The following is a 24,096-nucleotide window of genomic DNA, read 5'->3' on the forward strand; positions in this document are numbered from 1 at the left end:
ATCTCTCATTTGCATTCTTCCTAAGCTGCTGTCAGATGACAAAGATAAACCACTTGCACCAAACAGAACCATTCCAAAAGAACTGGGAGGGAGGAAAGTCTGCCCTTTACAGTCATGTTATTTTCTTTAACTCTCTTATTCTTTTAATTACTGCACATCTGTGCAGGGCACAGAGCCAGTATTTGTTATTCCAGGTCTCCCAAAAACTTGCTGCCTTAGGGTGGCAAGTGCTCTTTCGCTTCAGAAGGCCCTTGTTTTGTGTAGCTTAGAGGAGAGGGAGGTGAGTCTTCCATGCTAGATCATGTTGTTTCTATTCTGTTGCGACAGAACATCAGGAAATGAGCTAGGACAGTATGTGTTTGTGCCTAACCCCTGCCCAGATCCTCTTACAGAAAACAGATGGATCTGACCCATTGTTTTGGTGTTGGAAGCAGGCGTCAAATTCTCACGTGTGCTATCATCTAAAGAGTATCCATTTTTAAAGAAGTGTTTGCAGGTATTTTCCAAAACTGACACATTGTGAGAAGAGACTGAAAGTTGAAGTAATTGACCTCTTGATTTTGTGTATGGGTGGAAAAAGTTGGTAAGGCTTAAACTGTTGCAAACATAAAGTTGGGTGTAGTATCAGTGTGAATAAGTAGGACATTCCTTATAGGATGTCTCTGCAGGAAAAGGACTAGAGGTAATGCTCCACTACCTTGTGGATGTGTCTTGCTCAAGACAACTTGAATTCCTGCAAATGTTTTCTCCCTGCCCTCTGATGTTCTGTGTTATAATTGCTGAGATCTATCTCTTTGGTCAGTGTTTTCTTTCCATTGTTGCTTATTTAAAGCTGTCCACTGAAAGCTCCACTGTGTGACAATTGCATCTCTTGCATTTCTGTTTAACTCTTTCTTCCCATTTGGGGCCTGCTTAAGAAGGGAAAAGTTGATGTGTTTCAAATAAGTGACTGTTGAATATCTTGAAATGATGTACAAATTTTATTGTTTTCATATTTGTTGTACAGGAAATTTCAGTACATGTCTGTAATATTTTTAATGGTTTGATTTGTTCTTAAAAATATAAAAATAACAATTAAAAAGCATCATCCTAGAGCACTTTTGGTCTTATTTTTCCTTGGTTGGGATTCTGTTTTGAATCAAATTAATTTGCTAAAATACGCATTTCATTTAGAAGGGCTTTATAAATGGAAAGTGGGCTCCCATCCTCTGGGGTGGCACTTGAGTCAGTTGTGTACTGCAGTCACTGGAGCTTCATGGGACAGTGATAATCTGTCATTCAGACTTCCCTGGAAGGCCCTGGGTCTGATGTTAATGTGTCCTGGCAGTTGGTATCTTCTCTAAAGGAAGAGCTTGATACCAGGTAAGGAAACGGGACCATCATCCAAGGTCCATCAAAGATTTCCATTCGCTGAAATAGCCTTGGGGAGGAACAGTGTTTCAAAGACTTGATTGCTTCCAGAGAAACAAGAGTGAGGACTGTTTCACCTGTTGAAGGTATTGCATTGTCTGGAGGTGGTGATAGAAGGGGATGCAGAAATATCTTTGTGGTGCTATAGCTGGCTGCTGGATTAAAGATCACCTGCCTGTAGATGCATAGAAAATTATCTCGGCTAAGTGTCTTTCTCCCAAAATTCTTAGTTGCTGTTCCTGGCTGTCATCTGAATCACTCCTGAGGAGGATCACATGCCTGGAGGGTGATACTGGCACTCAGCAGCTCTCCAGATCATCACAGGGTGCTTACCCTAAACTAAAATTTTGTGATCCTCTATTGTGGCCACATTTCTCTTCACAGAGAAAAGCAAGGCACAACTTCCCAAGGATATTTTCTGGCAATCACAGCGAGGAACCTCAGAGAAAGAAAAAACAATTCTTACCTCAATTGCTGCTCCTCTTATTGTGCACAAGTGGAATGCATTGTGGAAGATTGCTTACCTGAGGGGAATTGGTAATTGGATTCTGGTGTGTGTGTTTTGATTGACCAATTGAATCCACATGTGTGTGTCAGGACTGTTGGCTGAGTCACAAGATTCGGTTCAGTCAGTAGAGTGCTTGTGCAGATTCAGTTTAGATATAGTGTAATACAGTACAGAATAATATAGTATAATAAAATAATTAATTAGCCTTCTAAGATCAATGGAGTCAAATGCATCATTCCTCCCCTTTGTCAGGATTGCCTTGCTTTTACAATACTTTGTGGCAACTGCTGTGATTTCTGAGACGACTGCATGGTGAGATGGGCAGAGCCAAGTGTGATTGTTTTGTCATTGTTCAGGGGGATCATGTGCCAGCCATGCCATCCTGGTGTTAGCTTTGTGCTATTAGAACTTCAGGAAAGCCAGCTGTTCTGGCTACCATTTGGAGCCTTAGTCTGTTTGTGTGACTAGAGCTGAACCTGAATATCTGAAAATCACATTTTGTACCTGGTCTTGTTATGTATTAGTTTTACTGCCGTGGAGATTAAAGAGATAGAGGTCAGAGAGGAGAGGATGTGATGTTTCTGTCCTGTTCTTGGCTTGATAAATGGGATGTATTGATGCTGCCCTTGCATGCCCTTCCTGCCTGAGTGTTATCAGGCAGCAGATAGGAGATGAACATGTGGCTGCTTTTGTGGAAGCAGGTCAGAAATGGGGGCTTGGGAAGGAAAACCACCTGAAATCTTTGCACAGTCTGCTATTCTGAAGCAAAAAGAAAAAGCCAAGATCTTAACAGCTCCTGGGTCTTCTGGGTAAAAGCTAATTTAAAAATGCAGATACAATCACTATGGTCAAGGGCTGGAATGAGGGGCAAGCAAAGATTAACAGTTTGCTTGCTTCTGAGGTGGGCAGGTAGTGTTCTCTGCTTCCTCTACTCATCAGAAAAGTTATTGTGCTTCCTTTCTTCTTTTGCTGTGGCACTGCTTCAGGGAGTCCCTTTCAGCTCCTCATGTAACACCTTGTGATGTTGAAAAAACTCTTCCTGCAAACTGTTCCATTCTCAGCACTTTGCTGAACTGTTTTTGATGTTGGCACCAAACAGTGCTGCTTTCCAATCTTGTGTTTTATTCCATGTTTGTTACCCTTGGACTTTGCAAACCTCTTGCCTGTGCCAGTCTCCTGCCTGTGAGGGAGGAGGAGGCAAATGGAGCAGAAAACCTGAGTTGGAAGCACCAGGAGGAGCTGCTTCCTGCCAGCATTGTTGGCTGAAGGGAAGGAGCTGTTAGTACATCTCATGGAGGGGGGAAGCTGGGAGCCCTTCTCAAGCTATTTCTTAAATCTAAAGAAAAATGTTATGAATTCAGGCCTGTTCTTCTTAGTCCCTGTTAACAGAATCCCATTTATTCGTTCAAGTTGCTTTCCCTGGGTTTATTACATTTTAAATTAATATACATAATTTTCTGACAGCCAGAAACAAAGCTAGCAAATTATCCCCTTTTGCTGAGAAAAGTGTCTAGTTTGATCCCTACTGAGTTACTAGAATTCACATTTTATCTCCAACTTTCCAAGTAATCAGAGAAAAGCCAGATTGTTTGGAGGAATGTTCCAAGTGCAGTGCTGATGTCTCATGGACATTCCTGGTATATTCATAATGCTGACAAGATTTCTAGGAACAGACAAGAGCTATGTGCTCAGTGTGTGAGGGACAGACTGCTCTTCACACACAGTGCCAGGCTGTTGCCCTTGTTTCATCTCAGGGCAGGATGGACAGGAAAGCAAGGATCCTCTCTAAGAGATTTCTAGACTTGTTTTATTTTTTTGTCCAGCAGATTTTTGATATGGTGCTTCCAGAGTCAGGAATATGCTGTCAGAAGGAAAACAGGCTTTTTGATAATGGTCTAGTGTCAGCTCTGAGTAAGGTATGTATCAACCTAAAAGGTGATTGTTGTCACTCCAGAAAGGAAATATATCCTGTTCATTTCTGATTTAAGCCTCCAGATGGCACATGACACCACTGGTCTTTCCAAGGAAAGCTTTCCCTGCCAGGCTGCTCCTTTTTCACTTCCTTCCCAGATTCTGATAACCTCCCTTCACTCCTTGTGCTGTTTCCCCTTCCTTGCCCTGGCACAGGTCACTCGTTAAGCCCAGGCCACTGTGCCCATGTATGCTCCGCAGGGATATGAATGAGTTTTGCACACCTGATTAGTAACCTTTTTTCAGAAACTCCTAAGCTCAGCAATAGCCTAATAATGTCAAATAATCCTTTGCTACCTCAGGAATTTCTCTTGCACTTCAGTGTTGCTGATACCTAGGTATTTTCTGATGGTGTGTGTATTCCAAGGTGTAAGGGCTCTGCTTGGGACCAGCCAGGAGCTGGTTACTCAGCATTACCAGCTGTGTGCTCATTTCCCAGCTTATCAGTCTGCTCCACAGCTGTTCCCAGCAATAACAGATTGATGGGATTGCTGAACACAGTGCAGATACATCAATAAAGACAGCAAACAATGACGTGCTTGCTCATACTACTCAATACAAATAACAGTTAAAAGGCTGTTTCATTTAATGGATCTGTTTGTATGTGTGTGTGTAACACTGAACGTGACTTTTTCCTGACTTATTTTTACACAGGTCCTTGGGGAGATTTTAAATATAGCTTTTAAAGCACCTGGCAACATCTGCTGAGTTACTTTGGCTTCCTCTGTCTCCCGTTTTAAATATGGTGAGATTTCAATACAAAGCTCTAGTGATAGATCCATTTTTTACAAACAAGGCAATAATGAAGATAGGTGTGTGAGAGAGCTCTAAATCTTCTGGAAGATATATCTGCAACTGCCTAGCTGCTTACAAATCCTTTAGCCTTTGAGCATGGAATAAATCAAACCTAGAAATAACATTTCACATCAGAACTTCCCATGCTTGTGTATCAGCACCAGTCCTGTGGAAAATCTGCTCTGAGTAGGGTTTGGCTGAGCTGAACAGCTCTCAGGTGCTGCCTCCTGGCCTGAGCGATGCTCCCAGTGCTGATGGTGACAGGCCTGCTTGTCATGTGCTGAATGAAAGCTGAGCTCTGGAGGCCACTCACCAAAATACAGAGAAAAATATGTGACCAATGTGCATCCGTCAAACCTTTCAACTCATTGTAATTTAATTATAAGCCAGGTCTAAAGCTGCTGAATTGGTTTTCCCCTGCATGAAGATCTTCTAAAGTGTGACTGAGATGCCAGGAAATACATTTCATAATGTTTGATGCAGTAGGTATTTTCTTGTGTCCAATCACTGGCATCACATTAGTACCAGTCATGTTATTTCTGTTAAGGCACTTGATGTTGCCACTTGGTGTTTTGAAAATGAGCTTTTTTTTCATTTTAGAAAGTGTTACCTTTTAAAAATGCCACTAAAAAAGATTTTAACAGTTCCACCTGAAAAAAATCTTTCTTTAGAATTTCTTTGTTTTATTTATTCACCATTATTTTTAAAAGCAATTGACGGTGAAGATGAACATGGCTGTTTCAATCAGGATTGAGGAAAATATTCCTTGTTTGTTTCTTAAATTGTGTTTTTTAGTGAATGGGGCTGAAATACTGAGAAATCCAAAGAAAGCTTTAGTTCCTGTCACATGTGAATCGTGACCTTCTCTCTCTTCCCCTATTCTTGCAAGTCAGACTAGAGAGGGAATGTTGGCATAGACAGAGCAGGCACTTTGCACAGGGCCTTGACAAACCAAGCTTACTTTTTCTTCTTTTTTTTCCTTTTTTTTTTTTTGTTTTTTTTTTTTGTTTTTTTCTCTTTTTTCTTTCTTTTTTTTTTCGGCAATATTAAGCACACAGAAAAGGATGGAACAGAGAATAGGGAATCTGAATGTATATGGATGTCAATCAGTAATATCCTTTTAAACTTTCTGCAGATGGCATCATAACTGAAGGCAAATTCACCTAACCCCAACATCTCTCCTATACGCAGATTTTAGTATTCTATTTGTTGGCCTATTTCAAGATGTATTTTTTACTCTGTATTCTCTTATCTGATTTGTAGATTTGAGTTAGGACCTTATTCTAAAGAGCTGTAGAAAGTATATGCTCTTTTCTGAGAAGCATTGCACTGAGCCATATATTTAGGTTATCCACTTTCCATTGCACAGACAGAAATTAGATATCTTTTTACTTCTTATTTTTAATTTTTTTTCCTTCTGGTTACATTATTCTTTTGCAATGAGATTTTATAAGTCAGTCTGATGAAGGCACAATGTTATTACCTTAAAGCTCTCTCCAAGTCATTGGCTTTAAATGATATTTGAAGTACGTGAATGTATTATTCTATGAGCTATAGTCAATTGGTTCCAGATGAAACATTGTTGTAGTTGCAATTTACTACATGAAGTGATCAATATGCTGTAAGTGCTTTTAGAAGGTAGAGCCAGAATCTCTGGGAAAACACAACCAGCAGCATCACAGTCTGCAGAGACTGCTCTCTGCACCCAGAAAAAACACGGCACTTTTTCTTAGGATCGAGCTTTCACTCAGCAGACATTTCAACTTGCAAGGACTTTGCTGCTTAGTTTATTTTGGAAAAGGCAGCATGGCTCTGGAGGGCTCAGGTGGCTGCTTCCTCTGGGCTGAGGACACAGCTGCCAAGGAGGGAAGGACCATTTCCTGATTAGAGTTTGCAATCAATAATATGACCCTAGGCAGGAGATAAACACAACCAGCAGCTGAGGCATGAGACAGCAGTGTGGTGACCATGGTCACTTCAATAAGCAGCATTTGTAATTGTCTACCATTTTTCAGACTTCTTAGATACAAAATTTTTAGGAGACATTTGAAAGCAGTTTTGCAAACAGCTCAGAACTAGTTGCTTTCAGCAAAATGGGTGGAGTCGGAATAAAATCAGAGGGCTTTGTAGGCTATTCAATGTTGATATCATTAACAAAGACAAACAATCATCTTTGAAATACCCCAAAAAGAATTTGCAAAATGAACTGGTATCTTTGCTAGCAGCTGGGTTGTGGGGATGAATTGCTTTCCCAAGCCTGGGGGAAGCAGAAAGCACTCTTGCTGTGCTGAGAGGATGTGGTGGGAAAAACCTGTGTTTTTTATTGCAGGTGTAAACTGCAAATATTTGCAGAAGTGAAGCTGTGGTGCTTCTTCTTGTTTCCCACAATGGAAAAGGAAAAAGTGAACAATTTCTGTGGAGACAAATACTTCCATTGCAAAAAATCTAACATTTCAATAACCTGTGACTGTACCAGAAACTGAAAGGCAACCAGTAGGGAGAGATTAGTGTGAATCCTCTCATCAGCCTCTATAGGAAAGGCATCATGTTCCAAACTGACAGTGGCCTTTTAACTTTGCTGGTGTGTAAGGAAAATTCTTACATGCTAATAGTCAAATTATGATTTCCCATGATTGAAAGGCAGGAGCTACTAAGCATAACAAAGTGAGTTTCCCCTGCTCACTAGGACATCTGCCAGCACTGTGATCAAATTATAGCTTTCCTTGGCCCACAGTCAGGAGCAAACTGCTTATCCTTGATCAAAAGCACAGTCTGCTTGGGTGGAGATGCTTCAGTTATTGGTGACAAAAGCTCTTTGAAGTGACAGTCTCAGGATGCCTCAGTGTTCGCATATGGGGGAATCAATTGACTAATTACAGCAAAAAATAGCCTCAATAATGAAACTGAAAGAGAAGGTGGGGTCTGAGGTGCAGGCAGCGGGTGTGAGGGTGGCCAGACAAGCGGGACCTGCCGGGGCTAAGGGCTGTGGGTGGGGGACGAGACATTTGGGGTTGATCAGTTGCCATGGGATGTGTCTGGCTTTATGATCTGGTTCTTGCTATGCAAAAGCAGCAGAGGGGCCAGCCCAAGAAGTTGCAGTGGACAGAGCAGTGTTTCACAGTTGTGCCTTGTAAAGGCTTTATCTCCATCATGGGCCAGTCTCCAGCAGCAGCCCCGGGCCCTCTGTACTAAGCAGAGCCACAGCACAGGAAACCAAAATTCCATAGTGCTCTGAGGGACGGAAAAACCCAAAATAACTCCTACAGCTAAATTAAATGCCATCTTTTTGCCTAACTAAGTGCACAGCACAGCCAATGGAAAGGACAGTGGTAGTTAGGGTCTTGCTACACTTGGGGAAATCCCCCCATCCTGTGAGGTTTATCTGTGAGGAAGGATTTGTGACTAGGATGAGAATGCCTGCTCTCTCCAATCCTCCCTGCTTCCCTGGTAAATCAAAATCAGGCAGGCATCCTGAATTGTGGCCACAGGCCTCCTGTCTGCTAGTGAGTGTGGGGAGGACTCATTTCAAAGGGTGGAAGTTATGGCACCCAGATGGATTCCCCTTTGGCAGCAGATGAAAGCTGTGTGGTTTCAGAACAAAGAGCTTGATTTTTGCATGTAGGAAATTAAGAGATCAGCTGAGCAATGTTATACAAGCTGGAGGGGAAGCCTTAAAAGTTAAAAAAAGCACATTATGCTTGATGCATTAGGCAGTGGTGTTGACTGAGGCATTCTATGCTAAATGAAGTAGTAATACAGCACAGGTGAGAGCACTGGCCCAGGACAGCAGTGATGATAGCAGATTATACCTCTTCTACACTGTGGTATATCACTGCTACTAAAAAGATGAGAAAAGTGCTCTGTTTTTTAAAAAAACATCTATTTGTGGCTGTTTAGAAATGGGGGCTGGAATAAAATGCAAACAACGGTATCTGGCACCTAAGATACAGTAACAAGCAATAATTTTGTACTTTTTCTCAGTTTGGCTGGATTTGTATGCTAGGAGCTGGCTTGGAAGGCCTGGCTGGCATCAGGTGTTGTCTTATGCTTCATGGGTCCCATGCATGATCCTGCTGAGAACACACCTGAGTCAAACCAAGATTCCCATGGCACTGGCAGCTGAAAACATCTTTGAGATCCTGGCTCTCAGGAAAAGCTTCTGTGCTGTAAGTAATTCCTCCTTCCATGGGTTTATAAATGTTCCTTGTGCTGCCTTGCCTCTCGTCCACCCCAGGCTGCTGCCAGGGCTGTTCCTCACACTGTCCCTCGCTGCTGGTGAGGGTTGTGCTCTCACTGGAGAACCTTTTCCCAGAGAAAGCTCCCGTTTCAGGGAGAGGCAGCGCACAGTGGTGTGGCAGGGGAGGCACAGGGCAGCCCCTGGCCCCTCTCCTCACAGTGGCTGCTCCTCTGCTGCCCCACCTGGGCACCACAGCAGGCATGGATCTGCTCCTGGCGACCCCGCCACCATCAGGCCTTGTCCAATGTGGCCACATCCACGCTACCCCACTCCCACCATTGCTGGCAACAAGACTGGCGTGGCCCCTGTGCAAGCTGGCACCCAGCAGATAGGTTTGCCTTCTTCAGACATCTCCCTCCAGACAGAAATGGAGTGAAAATGGTGCTGGGAGAAACAATGAGTCCCGTCCCAGGCGAGAGGGCCCTCAGGGCCCTGAGGTGGTTCCTCGGGGTTCCCTGCACTGTGGGGGACGAGGAGAATTTGTTTCCAACCTCACTTTGGGGCTTTTGGTACACTCCTGGGTGGCCACCCCACATTTTTAGAGGTTACACTAGGCTGTCCCCAGCCTACAGCACCTGCCTGAGGGGCAGGAAGGTTGTTAGGAGCCCCAGGGGAGATGCCATTTCTGCGCACCAGCAGCCAGGCCTTAGGCAGTGCTCCCCAGCTCTGAGGCAGGTCAGTGGACACATGCATGGATGTGGGGAGCTCTGGCAGGAGCCAGCAATGTCCACAGCTGGGCCAGGCTGCAGGCTCACACCTTGGAGAGCTGGTGGTGATGGAGAGCTTGGGTTGATGAATTGCACCCATTGGTCCTTGTGAATGTGGAAGGGGAAGAAGGTGAAGGTGGAGGGATTCATGAATAATTAAACTCTGAGACAGAGGAGCATACATAATGCATGATAAATTAGTCCAAATGCAGCAGGGTAAAGTTCGTTTCAACAAGCAGAAAATGGGATGTGACAAGGTATTGATGCCAGAACAGCTGTTTGCTAAAATTTTTCATTTATTTATATGCATTTCCTCCCCCTCACAGTTAGGGGTCAGCCTAGAGCGGGACAGAAATCAGCAACGGAGATGGAAAACAAGTTTGGCTCCTGTTGGGTCCCAGTCCAGCGCACTCCCTCCGTGGGAGATCTCCCTCCCTGCTTAGTGCTCTTCTTCCCTTTCTGGTAATCTGATGCAATATTTCCTGCATGGTCACTTGGGCTGCTGTTTGACTGCAGCTAAGGCGGGTAGAGTAATGCTCCTAATTCCATGGAAACAGAGAGGCCCATGTTGACTCACTCTTGCCTTTTCTGATCCCAGATTTCCTAAATGTTTTCTTTCTTCTAAACTGTATTTGCTCTTACGACATAAATTATTTATGAGATGTTACATTTGTTACAGATGGTAATGAGGCTGCCAAGCAGAGGGCATCAACTCTACTGCAGTGTCAAACTGATTTAAGGAGGGGTGTGTGTGTGTAAATGAAGTCCTTTCCTTTTATTGAACAAACCCAGCAGATCTGTTCAAATTCACTTTTCCCATAAATAACACTAAAGGCCAAAAGCTGCATTATTAGACTTGCCGAGTTGCTTCATCTGAATCAGAGCTCTGAGCAACATGACTTCTTTTTTCTTTCCTCAGCTGTGAGTCCCTTAAGGTCTCCTTTCCTGTGTTAATGAATAAGTTAGGTATCTGTCATGAGAGATCACACGAACCATACACTGAAGCTGTTTTTTACACATACCTGCCACACAAACCTCCCAGCTTTGACAGAGCTGGTCTCATCCCTTTTGCTCATCACAGGCTGCTCATGGAGTAGGACTGTGTGAAGCAACCTAGAGCTGAGCACTGCAACACCAAATCTTTGATCTTGTTTCTCCTTCCACATTCTGTTCACTCCAAAGCAGCCTTGCCCCTCAAAGCAGGACCACTGCATACTGTGCCTGCTGACCTGCCTGCTCCAAGAGAGGGTATCTCACTTCTCACAGGGGTAGACAATTCACAGGGAAATAATTTTCTCTTACTCTCTTGCAGGCTGCTTTAGTGTACTCTAGGATCAATGCCTGTTTTCTGGTGCATATTGCACTTGGATTTCTCCATGTTTCTGGAGTCCTGACAAGCAGGGATTGCTTAGACTTGAGGTGGGTGCAAAAACAATCTAAGTTCTTCTGATTATTTTACTGATTTTTATATATATGGCCTTTCATTACTCTTTGCTGGAAAAGGTGAAACTACAGAAAGTCACAGCATCCTGCTGTCCTTTGTGATCAGAGTAAGTGTGAAGGATTGAGTGCAAAACAGTTTTCTCCCAAAAATCAATATATCCTCTTTTAACACTGAGGACATCTATATATTTTAAAAAATAAATGACTATTAAGGAACTGTGCAAATACTGAGCCCATAAAACATAGAAAAGCAGAATACTGCTGTTAAAAGGTTAAGACTGCCCAACCCCCTCTCTGGGGACATGTGCATGCCAGCTGTACATCCAGGTGCTGGAAGAGATGGAGAAGAGGGAAGCAGCTTTTGATCTTGTGTTATAGAGAAGCCCAAAGCAGATTTAACAGCCTTAGCTCTAACTACAAATATACTCTTCAGTTCCTTGAAGTGTCATAGGCTTCCTGCATGCTGCTGGGCTGTCCTAGTGTAAGAAAGTGCTGTAGCTTTCCCAGAAAGAACATCCTAGTTCACAAAGGATAAATGTGCTAAAGAGAATAAAAATGGGCTATGGCTAGGCAAAGCACAAGCATGATATGGAAACTCCTCACTGAACAGGTTCAGCAGATAAGCAGAGTTCTGCTTTTTTTTTACTTTTTTCCTTTTTTGTGTGTGTGTAGGGTTTTTCCCCTTCAGCTGTTGCAATGACTCACTGATTTGCATGGCGACTCTTGTTATGGATTCTGAAAAGCTTTGAGTACACAATTGGGTTGATGAAATGCCCTGTCAGACATCTCTAATTCAGCTAGATTTCTTTTCTTTCTCTTCTTTCTCCCTCCTAGTGCCTTAATCTAGATGTGCCTTACCACTTTAAAACTAAAGTGGGACACAGGGATGTCAGAGAGAGAAAAGAAAAATTTCTGAACTCCCTGCCCTGTTCCAAATTAATTAGAGCCCAAATCACCTCAAATATGTGCAGAAAGCAGCTTAGAAAATGTTCTCCATTACTGAATTTAAGTCTTGGAACTAAAGTTTATGATGAGTGATAACCAAACCCTGCAGCAGCACTTCTCTGTGCAGTTTGACCTCACTCCAAACACAGAGGAGAAGAAAATGTATGTGTTCACCAGGTTTTTAGCACAATGTGCACAATTTCCAGCCTCAATCAACCCAATGCTTGCCAGTGGGATGGGACACCAGGGCAGCTGCCTGGCTGAATGGGTTTTTCAGCTGTGTGAAAATGAAGAAGTTCCTGGAGGCAGACTGGTCTGGGAATCTGCTTGGCGTCCCATTCTTTTGTGTGTCACTGGTGTGAGTCCTGGCCTGCTGCTGGCTTTGAGCTCTCCTGCTCCCAGAGGTAAGGAGGCTCCTCACCTGCTGTCAAGTGTCCCATGGTTTCCTTAAGCCAGCTGCTCTGAAGAAGTGTATGTCCAGCTTGCCTGCCTCTCTGCAGCCAAGGCACTGTTTTCTGAAGTTACTGCTTGACAAGCCTCTTTCCAAGACCCAAGGCCCTGCTCGAGGGAGCCCTCAGCATGTGCTTGCCTTCAGGTTGGTGTGTGCTCCCTGCCCAGTGCTGCCCTTGAATGGACAATATGGCAGCACACCATGGCTCCAAATGGAGCCCTGTGTTTTACACAGTTAGCAGAAGAGCCCCAGCTGGAAGAAAAGCCTGTGTGAATTGACATGGGTCAATTCCAATTTACATCAAAGGAAAATCTAGAACATGAATGCTTGCACGTGCAACTTTTCTGTAGAAGAAATCTTGGCAAAACAAGGGCATGCTGTACTCTTACAAGAATTGGACAACCCTGGCCTGCAGATTACAGAGTTACTTTGAAGACCACGTACTGTCTTCAGAACAAGATAGACTATATAGTGTCCTTGAATGGATACAACAAAGAGGAATAAGCACTGTGCAAGGACAAAGCCAGACGCCAAACATGGTGTGAGAACTGCTAATTTAGCACACCTCAGCTAAAACCCCTGATAGCATGACAGCCAACCAGCAAGTAACACGGACATGTCATTACAGCCACTAAACCAATGAGCATTAGGCAGCAGTGGTGTGAGACAAGTGTACAGAAGCATAAATATGACAAGATTGCTAAATAAAGTAGCAATGTAGTAGCAAAGTGTAGCCATATTGATGGGATTGTCGTTACCCAGCCAACTCTCCCTGGGACCCTCTTCACTTTTCAAGATCAGAGTGCAAAGTCCAGGCTGCTGAATTCAGTCAGGCTGTGCTTCTGTGCTGCTTGATTTTATCATAGTGTGGATTCTGAGGAGCCTCTTTTCCAGCTCCTCCAGTGTAATAAAGAGTCCAGAGCTCTGGGGGATGCATCTTTGGCTTGTTGTCCTTCAAATAGCTGTAGTACCAGCATGAAAGGAGAGGTTTCACATAAATATTTAGAAAGAGAGCAGAGGTCTCTCATAAATATGTAAAACTACATCCATATAAACCAGGAGTTTAAAGGCAATGGCACATGAAAATGAAAACCAGTTATTGTTAATGACAGTCTTGCTGACCCTATTCTAATATCTAATTTATTCTAATTTCCAATCTTCATATTCTAATCTTTTTTTCCTTATCATTTGCTTTTTCATTAAGAATCCCTTCCCATTTCAAGGTGCAATGTAGCTTTTTGCAAAGTCTTAGCCTTCCAATGGGCTGTCTGCACTACAGACAATTTTGTCCTCCAATACATGTAGGTGAGGGTATGTAACATCACTGGTGAAGTCTGGATGGTATTTGCTTTTCATTTGTGTTGGGAAACTGAAAAAACTGTTGCTGATAATGGGATTTCACAGGGCTGCTGTCAGATTGGGTGGCAACTCAACTTTGCAGATAAACCACCTTGGTGCAAGATTTCTGAGGAAACAAATCCAAATAGTTTTAACGTCAGAGAGGTTAGGGGAGGTAATTGCCAGCAAGGCAGCAAAATACTGTGCAGAGACCACCGGTGCTTTTTCTCTACTAAGATTTTGAGGCAAAAATGTGTTATCTGCTGTCAAACTCTGTGTGTTCAGACTGATAATACAGAGGCCTGATCTTATTCAGATTGTTAATTTACAAGTAAATACCTCCAAAGGTCTTTCTTGACTTGCTTTCATGCATAACTGTCACAAATGCCTTGTCACCTTTAGGATTTACTGTTGGTTAGATAACACATAGTGAGACTGATTTTTTTTTTTACTGGCTTTTTTGGTTTTTCCAAGGAAAGGCAAGCCCTAAGGATCCTGGGATGTCAGGCAGCTGCTGTGTGAAGTATTGTTGCACACTGGGATATTTTCCTGCTGCTGTAGGACTGGCAGGGTGAAATCAAGGGCTCCTCTGAATGGCAATGAAGTCCAGGACAACACGTGGGGCTAAGGACAGGATGGCTTCCCGCAGCCACTGCAGCAGGTCCAGCTCTGGGAGATAAAGTAGGGATAAGGTTTTCAGAGTCTCCACATTGCCCCCCATGAACTGTCTGTCTTCAACTAAAGCAACATTGTGTGAGCAGTAATTCCCAGTGCCCGCAAAAAGCTGGGTCTGCTGTGGTACCCCTCTAGCAGCACGAATCGATGACTCCAAATGTCACTGTATTGCTTCCCAGCCCATGACGCTCCTGCCTGACTGATTCCTTTACCCTTGTCAGCGTTCAGAATAGCTGTGCACCTATTTTAGCCAGGCAAGCCAATGCAAGTTGTTTTTCATGCAGGATAACTGTGTGCAGCAGCACAGGCAGGGGAAAGCTGGAGTTTTGGCAAGCAGACCCTTAGTGTGGGGCAAAATGCTCGCCTGCACTCTGATGCTGATTTTCTCCTTTATTGGCTGCTCCTGAGGCTGCAGCCGGAGGAACGGTCTCCTGTGGAACGGCAGCTTTAGACAATTTTATTGGCTGATGAATCTGATCTTGCCTGGCCACCTTCCAGAAGCACTGACTTGCCCGAGATGAGAGTGAGAGGAAGGTTGCTCTGCCTGGGGCTCTGAAGCGATTGTTGGGAGACCAGCGCAACACCCATGCCTTGCTGCACGGTGAGTACGGAAAGCCAGGTCTGTATAGCCACGTCTGTATGCGTAGGGTGCTTCATGATCTGATTGCTGACACAATTAAATGTGAGGCTGCTGTGGACTGTGTCTCGATTGCTGCTTAATTATGTGGAAATGTACTTGGTAAATGGCTTGCTGTCACAAAATGCTCGATTAACTGTTGCAATGATCTGAGTTAAAACACTGTGTTTGTTTCCTACTCTGGTTATTTCCTGTGCTGCAACACATTGATTTAAGCTTTTAGCCACGAAAGAGCAAAATGCAGCTGCAAGATGTTGATATTAAAATGTTTTCTTTGGTTTTGTAATTTTGCTAGTGGAAACTCAAAATACCAGAGCTGCTTGCTAATATTTGCTGAAGTCTTCTAAAAATTGCTGATTAATCTTGCCCTTTCTTTTTTAAGGGTAACTTCTGTTAAGTTTGATGCTATGGATCGTTTTGCAAGTTGTGCTCTGCCACAGAGCAAAAATAGGGCAGAGCAAAGGAAGGGAATGTTTTTAATGTGGCCCCCAAAGTGTGTGGTGCTCAAAGTGGCAGGATACTGCATTGCACCTACATCAGTTGCAAACAGCTCTACAGATAAACATTTCTGAAGAGCCCCCAAAAATATTGCTACCTAAGGAGCTGATGGTTGATCAGCAGCACTGGAACAGAATGAAGAAATGCAGCTTTTTAGACTGCAGCAGTCCTATAGTATACAAAGATTGCAGTTAATCCTGAGAGTGCATCATACCTGCTGCTTCAAAAATGATACTAAATAACCCGAGATTCACTCTAACAGCCTGCAGTGCCCCTGATACTTGGAGCGGAGTTTGAAGATGTCTGTTTTTGATAGCTTTGGGAAGCAACATTTTATCACTGTACTTGTTCAAAATACCTCTCTCTAATAATTCGTAGGGGGTTTTTAGGAGAGGTGGTGCAGGAAGTGGGGTGTCAGTGTTTTCTGCAAACAGATCCCTCCTGAATATAGTGCAGGAACAATGTAGCTTCCTCAGAGCTGAGTCAAAATATTAAATTAAAGCTGGCTAAAGCTATACACAGTCCCCAAAGACTTCCCCAGCTAGAACTTCCCGTACTCATGGGCTGTGAGTAGCACAACTGTTGATGGCAATGATGCTTTTCTTCATTCTTCTTCCTGAGGGCCAAGGAGAAAACTGAGCAGCCTCATGATTTGCCTTGGCTGGAATAGCTTTGCAGTACCATACTGGGATGCAATGGGTTCCTTAGGGAATCAGAAATGGATGCCTGGGGCTGGCTATAACCTCCTGGAATCATCTGCACCACAGCTGCCTTTCCAAGCTGTGTGGAAGTTATATTTTGAGTACTCTGGGAAGAGGACAGAGTGGCAGGGCCAACTTTGTATGTGCAGGAGAGACATGAGCATTGATTTGCAGCTGTAATTGTAAGGAGGAGTCTCCCCATTATGTCCAAGTGGGGTAGAGGGGAGGCCTCATTTGGTGGAATTCCATCTCTGTTTCAGCTCAGTAGTAAATAACTTCTGAACTGGCTCCCATGACAAGTGGAATGGCAGTCCATGAAGTCTGGCCCTGTGGTTATGAGAGTGAATTAGGACTTTGTATTAATGAGAAATGATGAAGCAAATATGGTTTAGTCTGACTTTTGTGCAATTGTGCCTGGTAGCATTGACAAACTTTGGTTCTAAATGTCTTGTAAACATTTCTTTGGCCCTGCAAATAGTCTAAACTATGTTTTTGCTTGTTCTTCTGTTTCTGCACCATTCCTGTTCCTGTTCTTGCTGACTGAGGCTTCCAAGGTAGCCACGGGAAGCTGACATTCATACTCACTGGATTCCAAACATCCCTAGCAGAAATCACAGGCTCTGTCATTATATGGAAGATGAGGCTGTTTTATACCTAGTTTTATAGATATGTTTGTGATTTCCTGGGATTTTCTGGTGGAATCTGAATTAGAGCTTATCTCAGGTTAAGATTTAAGAAATGTGAAAAACATAGTATTGACATACCAGCTCAGTACCTGTTTGTCCTCCTGGAGAAGCTTTTTGTAATAATGTCAAACACACATCTGTGAAGTTGCAATCTGTGGCTGTTATAGTTGTAATACTGAAAAGACGAAAAAAAAAGGGGAGGAAAAATGAGTGAAGATGTGAATTTTGCTGGTTTAACATTTAAATGAGACACATTGAAGGTAACCCTTGGTAGAAATGGAGCTTTGCCACTAAGTAGGATGCAATTTATTTGGAGGGGAATGAGTGATTCTCTTGATTATTCAAGGGCTTTTTGAAACCCTGCTACTCATGTGCTGCTGGTGTGTTCCAGGATAATAGTAATCCTGAAAGAGCTGAATAAAGGCTGCTTAGTTATTTTTGAGCCTTTGCCATCACTCTACATGCCACAACAGGCAAAATGTGGGTGATTTCTGTCACTGTCAAGCCAAAAGTAGAGGTGGCCTTACTTTGGGCACCATGGAAAGGATACCCAAGGAATGCTCCTTGTGCCTGAGCTGTGTTGGTGGTCTCTGAGCAGTCCCAGAGAAGCAAGGATGGCTCAGGGCCCTGTGGCAGGGCAGGGGATGAGGATCAGTCACATGGGATGAGTTGCCCTTTCCTGGCCTGGCCCTCAGCTTGTAGCAGTGGGAAGGCCATGACTGAAGCCACCCTCAAAACAGAACAGCAGATTTTTTCCTGTTCTGCTCTCAGTCTGGTGTGGTGCTTTGCACCCCAATTGCCTCCCTCAGCCTTGTAAATGTTGCAAGTTTCTCAGTTTTGTTGAAGTGGATAAAAGATAAGGGCAGTTCTAGACATTTTATTTTGAGGGGAGAAAATGGAGAAAAGTAGAAAAAAGGAGGCGACCAAAAATATAAAGCTTGTGATCTATGTTAATGATTGTACTTGGCAATTCTGCAAAAATGAAACCAAGAGAAAACTATGATTCTTTGACTTAAGAAAGCATTTATCTGGAAATGTTTTGTTTTTAGCTTAAGACCTGAGTTAAGGGAGTGGAAATACATTGATTTGTATTTTGACAGTTTAAAATGGCTTCTATGCAATGCTCTTACAGCATGTTCATTTAGAATGTGGACTTGCAAATTGCAATAGTATTTTAAAACACTTGAAATTCAGAATGACATGTAAACTGTCTGCAGTGATTTTATTTTTATCTTTGTTGGGTTGGTTGGTTAGCTTGGATGTGAATTTGTATTTCTGTATATGTATATAAACATAATCCCATTAACATGTATGTAAGTAGGAAGCTGGTAGGCAATATGCTTACATATATACCAGCATGTTATTGAGTCATAACATGAAATATTTACTCTCAGTATCCATGTGTAAAGTTAATGTGCTGTGGATTCATGCTAGAAGTAATAAGGTAAGAAACTGTTTATGCTCTGTGATACAGATAGCCAGATCAACAGTGGGAGTGAAAACTGGAATTGTTCTTCCATTTCAATTACAGCCTGACAAATGGTGCATTCATTTTTCATTGTTAATAAATGGCCCATATGGCATCCTTTGATCACATGCTCTGCAGCTTCGGCAACAGTAAGGCATTTATTTTCAAGGAATACAGAACCTAACAATTGATCTCAGCTTTCTGAGCAAAATATTGTCTTGAGTAAGGGAATGGACACTACCAGGAGAAGGTACCCTAAGTAGCTCAGAGTTTTCCAGTCTGAAGGCTTGGAGCATGCTGCACCCAGCAGCAGAGCCAGCAACCTTCTCATGTTCCAAATCCCACCGGAAATAGCCAGGAAAGCTCTTTCTCCACTAGCAAATTCCATTCTTTCACAGACTATATGAGGATGGCTTTTCCATGGTGCACAATCCAGATTCCAGGGTGCCTGGCATGCAGGGATAGAGAAAAACTAACCAGAGAAGAAATTTAGAAAGCAACGCAAAGCAAAGTTAGAATTTCTTTGTTTGTGAGAAATCTGTATGACCAAAAAACCCACCAGCCTGATGGACACATCCCTTGGAATAAAGACAACCTATTTGCTTTTAATCACATTATTTATCATACATTTTAGAAGCAAAACTTCTAAATCCATAGCCAGGACACCAGCTGGAGACATTCAGGAATATCTCCATGGAAATACCATCTTGGAAAGCAAAGCTTGCTGAAGTTTGCTCATTATTTTCTGCACAGCACTGCAGACTGGGAGAAAACAGGAGCTAGGCAACACCATGTTTTCTACACCCACAGCTGTAACAGATGGATGGGTGACAGGACCTCTCCAGAACAGCTCATGTCCTCCCTTCATGGTGTAGCTGTTGCAGCCACTTTGATCTTAGTGGGCAGACAGTGGCTGGGACCTTTCTGGGTGTTCCTATCAAAAAATGATAATGATTATACCCAGCTCGTGCCTTTAATGTAAACTGAAGTGCTTACAAAGCATGTGTGGATGTACACTTCTACCTCCCCAGACACAAGAGGTTTCCTCCCTCACAGTGAACCTCCCAGGGATAAGGTTCATGTGAACCTCCCAGGGATAAGGAGATGCAGGATGGAAGCAGAGGAAGGGCAAGCCTGCTGGACTCTCCTTGGAAAAGTTTCATCAGTAAGACAGCAACCTGTGGCCACTTGTAACTGCAACCCTGTCAGCACCCCCAGAGTAGTTTCAGCTTCTCCTTTGGCAGCAGCAAATGGCAAAACTGCACAGACTTACTCATGACCCCATATAAGAGTATAAGGGGACACAAAGATTTGTCTCCCCTTAATCTTTTGCAAAAGATGGGCACAATATGAAAGCTTAAACCCTAAAGCAGAAGGTGCATTTCTGTACCATCATGTCATGTGTTTGATGAAACGTGGCTGGCTGAGTGTGTCCACATGGGCATTGCTCCTTTGGTCAAGAAGCCATTAAAATGTGGCAATTTGTGGGAATCTAGGCTAAAATAGGCTCTCACAATGGAGAGCTAGCACAAGGCACAAAGTTGAACAAATTGGTCCCCACATAGGTAGCTGAAGGGAGTGGGGGGAGGATGGGATGACTTTAAAGGTTATATAATAATTTAATTTGCTGCTTTAGTGCTAATATAGAAAATGTTCCCCCAGCATACCTGGCTTCTCTTTTCAGCTGGTTCTTAGGAAAAAATTTTTGAGGAAAACACTCTATGTGGTGTTACAGGCATGTAATTTTCAGACTAGACTACAGAAGGATTATATACTTGTTATTTTGGTTTCCCTTGAGAGAATTCTGCAATGTTTCATAAATCCAGATGACTGTATAGGTTTTAGTGAATATGTAATTTGCCACATGGAATATATGGTGGTCAATGCTTCTGTTCTTAGAGGAGATGGTCACTAACAAAAATGATGTCTGACAGGCTGTTCCTTACTATGGAATGATCTGTCTGTCATCTCCTCAGGTTCTTGTAAATTGCTGTGGCTCAAGATTAGGGTAAAATATTTAAAAGTTGTCAAAAGCAGCTTTAAAGCCTCTGACCTTCTAGCTTTTAGAAGTGGTTTAGGGGCTTATGGTGTTGAATCCTGTAATCACTTTTGAAATGTTTTTCTAGTCCATCTTCCTTGAATGAATAGAAATGTCTATTTCCTACAAGTAAAAAGGGCCTAACTTTGGCCAAAAAGCATTGCTGATCATGAACTTGCTGAAATCTGTAAGGAGTAAAATATGGAATTGGCTTGCTGAACTGATAAGATTTGTCAAGGACAGTCGTGGGTAATTGCCTCAACCTTTTTAATAGAAAAGATTGTGCTTGGAGAAAAGCATGGTAGGAAAATGCACTTGTCTCAGCAAAGGAATAGTGAACACTTACCCTGTACAGGGTCAGGATTTGGACTCAGTAGTCTTTATGGATATCTTCCTACTCAGGTTATTCTATGATTCCATGATTCTGTGACTTGAATTATTTTCCAGAATCCATGTTACAGGAAACAAGTGTTTTATCACAGCAGATTAGATTTTTATATTAAATGTTCCTGTTTGGTCTGCAAACCGAACCTCATTCCTCTTGACCTTATTTAATATGGTGGACACCAAAGTTTAATATAAAAAAAGAGAAGAAGTATTTGCTTAACTTCTTAACCCCTTTTTATATTACAAGGCTGTGGCTGGGTGGAAGGACAAAGGTATGATGCATGAAAACAGGAAAGGTTTGTGTTCAAGCTGATGTCCCATGTTGGCTCCAATATATGAGCATCACACTTTCCATCAGGGTGTCACAGAAATGCCATGAATCTCCTATATGCAGGTGACTTCTACCTGAGAACCAAGGTAACAAACATGACCCAGTCAAGTGTGTGATAAATATAGACACCCACTGCACCAACACAAGCTCTGAGTCGCAAGCAAGACACGTGGCTGTGTCTCAGCAGTCAGTCCCTGCTCCAGGCTGCAGTTCAGCTGCACTGGCTCCCAGGTTATTGCATCTGCACCAGCCATTTGCATGTTCCCAGGAAAGATCTTGTCTGTGTGAAGTTTTGATAAAAGGTGGTTAGATTTCTGCAAAATGAAACTGAAAGGAAATAATTACTGAGTAATCTGGGAGATGTCTTTCTAACCAGGCTTTATTAATAATTTCCTTCTGTGGTTTACTTACATTTACAGAGCTCAGCAGAGCTATTCCTTGCTCTGGTTTTATCTCATAAAATTCCAGTGTAGAGAACTGCCATTCAGGGATGACACAGTGTGATGTAATTTAACTATAGGTAAGGTAGCTTAATTAACACTTACAGCCTGTCTTAAGGTGAGCTTAGGATATGCAATTTTGCCTTGTGATAACAGTCAGTTCTTCATTTATGTCTTTCCTTTACCACTGTAGCAGTGGAAAAAGAGCTGATGTACTCTTTCCTTGTCATGTGATCTTGCAGTTCCACAGTGGGACAGGGAACGCTCTGTTCAAGAAAAATCGGTGTTTTGGGGAAGGACTCAGCAAATTAAGTGGGAGCCTGTTTTTTCTAAAGGCTGATTCATACCAATGTGAAGATCCTCATACACTGTGGAGCAGCACTGTGCTGATCTCAACAGAGCTACTTTGTTTGATGGGGGTTAAAAATCCCAAGTGTGTGTGATTCTCTTCTGCTGATGCAACTATCACCACTGTGCCTGGGGAAGGTGCCTCCCTCTCTTCCTCTTCTCTCTTTATGGCCTAGCAACCCTACAATGCACTGTTTGTCCCCTTTGTATTTTGAAGGTTGCCCTTGCTCAAGTAGTGAGCTGTGGCTCAGTGTTACTCCTTGTGTGAGCTTTGATGCCATGAGCCTGGCAGCAGAGACAGCACAGCAGCACTGGCTTTGCTGCAGCTTTACTCCCTGCAATGAGACCCCAGGGCCTGGTTTGCCCAGCTTAGCCCAGGCTGTCATCTCCCTGCTCACTCTGTTTGGCTCCACATAGCAAAACTGTGCTTTTCTCCCTGCAGCAAGGCATACTGAGGTGGTAGGAGTTGTCCTGGGATGTGCTCCCCTGCTGGCAGTGGCTTACCGTGGTATATTGAACTGGGCTGCTTCTTACACGTGGGAGCAGGAAAAGCCTGTCCCCATGCTGCTGCTCCTGCTCAGTTTATAGTTTTAAAAGGCACAGTCTGCTTGAGTAGCCCTCCTTCTGTGTTTGTAGGTTAGACAGAAGTCCCTATGGGTCAGCTTTACATCTTCAGCTGTAAATGTAGGTCAGCTGGCTGCTGGGCAGAGTGTTCCTTATCCTTAAAAGCACAGCTCCTCACACACAGCTTCACAGTACATTGCCTTTGCTGGTCTGTAAGGAGGCTCCTTTTGCCAGCATGGCAAGGGATGCAGCTGCTCTCCTGATGCTGGCAGTCCTGCCAGCATGAGAGCAGAGTATGTATTGGTCTAGGTGGAGCAGATATGCAATGAGAGCAATTTCTGCTGTTTCTGACACTTTCCTTTAGTAATGAGAGATTGATATCAGGCCTGTTAATGCAATTAATTATCACAGGATGTGACAGTGTCTGTAAATCTAAGCAAGTCCTTCAGTTCTTCTGTGCCCAGGCTCTGTTTATTCTGATATTAAACCTAAGATTTGTTCCTTCCTGAATCCTAGAGAGTCCATCAGAAGTCTAAAATCTGGGAAAGGTTCTCAGGAGCTCACAAGGAGCCAGTTTGGTTCAGTTACACTGTTGCTTCCTTCACAGCGCACATTTGGTTTACACATCCCTGCCTGCAGGCTCTAATCTTGGCTGTGACACTCATTATGCTTTAATTTTTTTTTAGCTCAGTTTCCTAGGAAGTTGAAGCTTATGCAATCCTTATGCAAAAGGAATAGCCCTGAAAGGTTTCCTAAAAAGACAGCACAAACCAGCCAATGGGTTCCTGAATCAGAAAACTTATGTTAAAGTACACACAGAAGAAGGTGGCTGGTGGCATGGTCCCTTTGTCCATGGCTGCAGGGACCCTCCAGCTGCCAGTAGAACCACGGCAGGGTATGACTGGGGCTTGGATGACCTCCAGAGGTCCCTTTTGTCCCCAGCCATCCTGTGATTCTGTTGTCCAGGAAGCACTAACATTTCAGCAAAACTCAGCAGAGGGGGACATCTCTCAAAGGCAAACAGGTTATGACAAGTTTGAGAGGAAGGCTGTGGCATGTAGCATGCATGGGCTGGTTGGCATGACTGTGCTTGGAATCACCAAGTTCATGATCCTCCAGAGCCTCTGGTGGTTGGTGCATATAGAAGGGAGTAAGAGGATACACGGGAGGAGGGATGTGTGAAACACAAGACCTATTAGGTGGTCTGTGGGGAGATAAGGAGGTGCTGCATCAGTGCACAGAGTCTTTCTAGACTTGATCACCTCTCCTGGCAAGACACCTTGTCTGCAGTGCTTAGAGAGAAGGGGATGCAGATGTGGCTGTGGTAGTTAACTAGGAAAGGAGTGTGGTCCCTTTTGTGGATCTTCAATTTGCTTTCAAAGATGCACATTTGTGGAGACATCATCAGTGGGGCCAGAAAAACAAACATAATCTGTTTGTAATATTGTAGTCCCTCTGCTCAAAGTTAGGTTGCCAAATTTCTCGGGGAAGAAAAGCCTTTTTAAAAAACTCAAACTC

General features: G+C 43.3%; 1 protein-coding gene across 1 annotated transcript in view; it reads left to right on the top strand.

Annotated features, from left to right (window-relative positions):
• Window positions 1–14,974: 14,974 nt before the first annotated feature.
• The window catches only part of OSBPL5 (oxysterol binding protein like 5), a 172,714-nt gene continuing 163,592 nt past the window's right edge, over window positions 14,975–24,096 (top strand). Inside the window, exon 1 of the mRNA XM_054275317.1 lies at window positions 14,975–15,081. Coding sequence (XP_054131292.1) covers window positions 15,067–15,081 — 15 coding nt within the window. The 5' untranslated portion in view covers window positions 14,975–15,066. The remainder of the gene's footprint in view (window positions 15,082–24,096) is intronic.

This window comes from Melozone crissalis, unplaced genomic scaffold, assembly GCF_028551555.1.
Source record: "Melozone crissalis strain CALT ecotype California unplaced genomic scaffold, PUWL_Pcris_2 ptg000018l_1, whole genome shotgun sequence".
Classification (NCBI taxonomy): domain Eukaryota; kingdom Metazoa; phylum Chordata; class Aves; order Passeriformes; family Passerellidae; genus Melozone; species Melozone crissalis.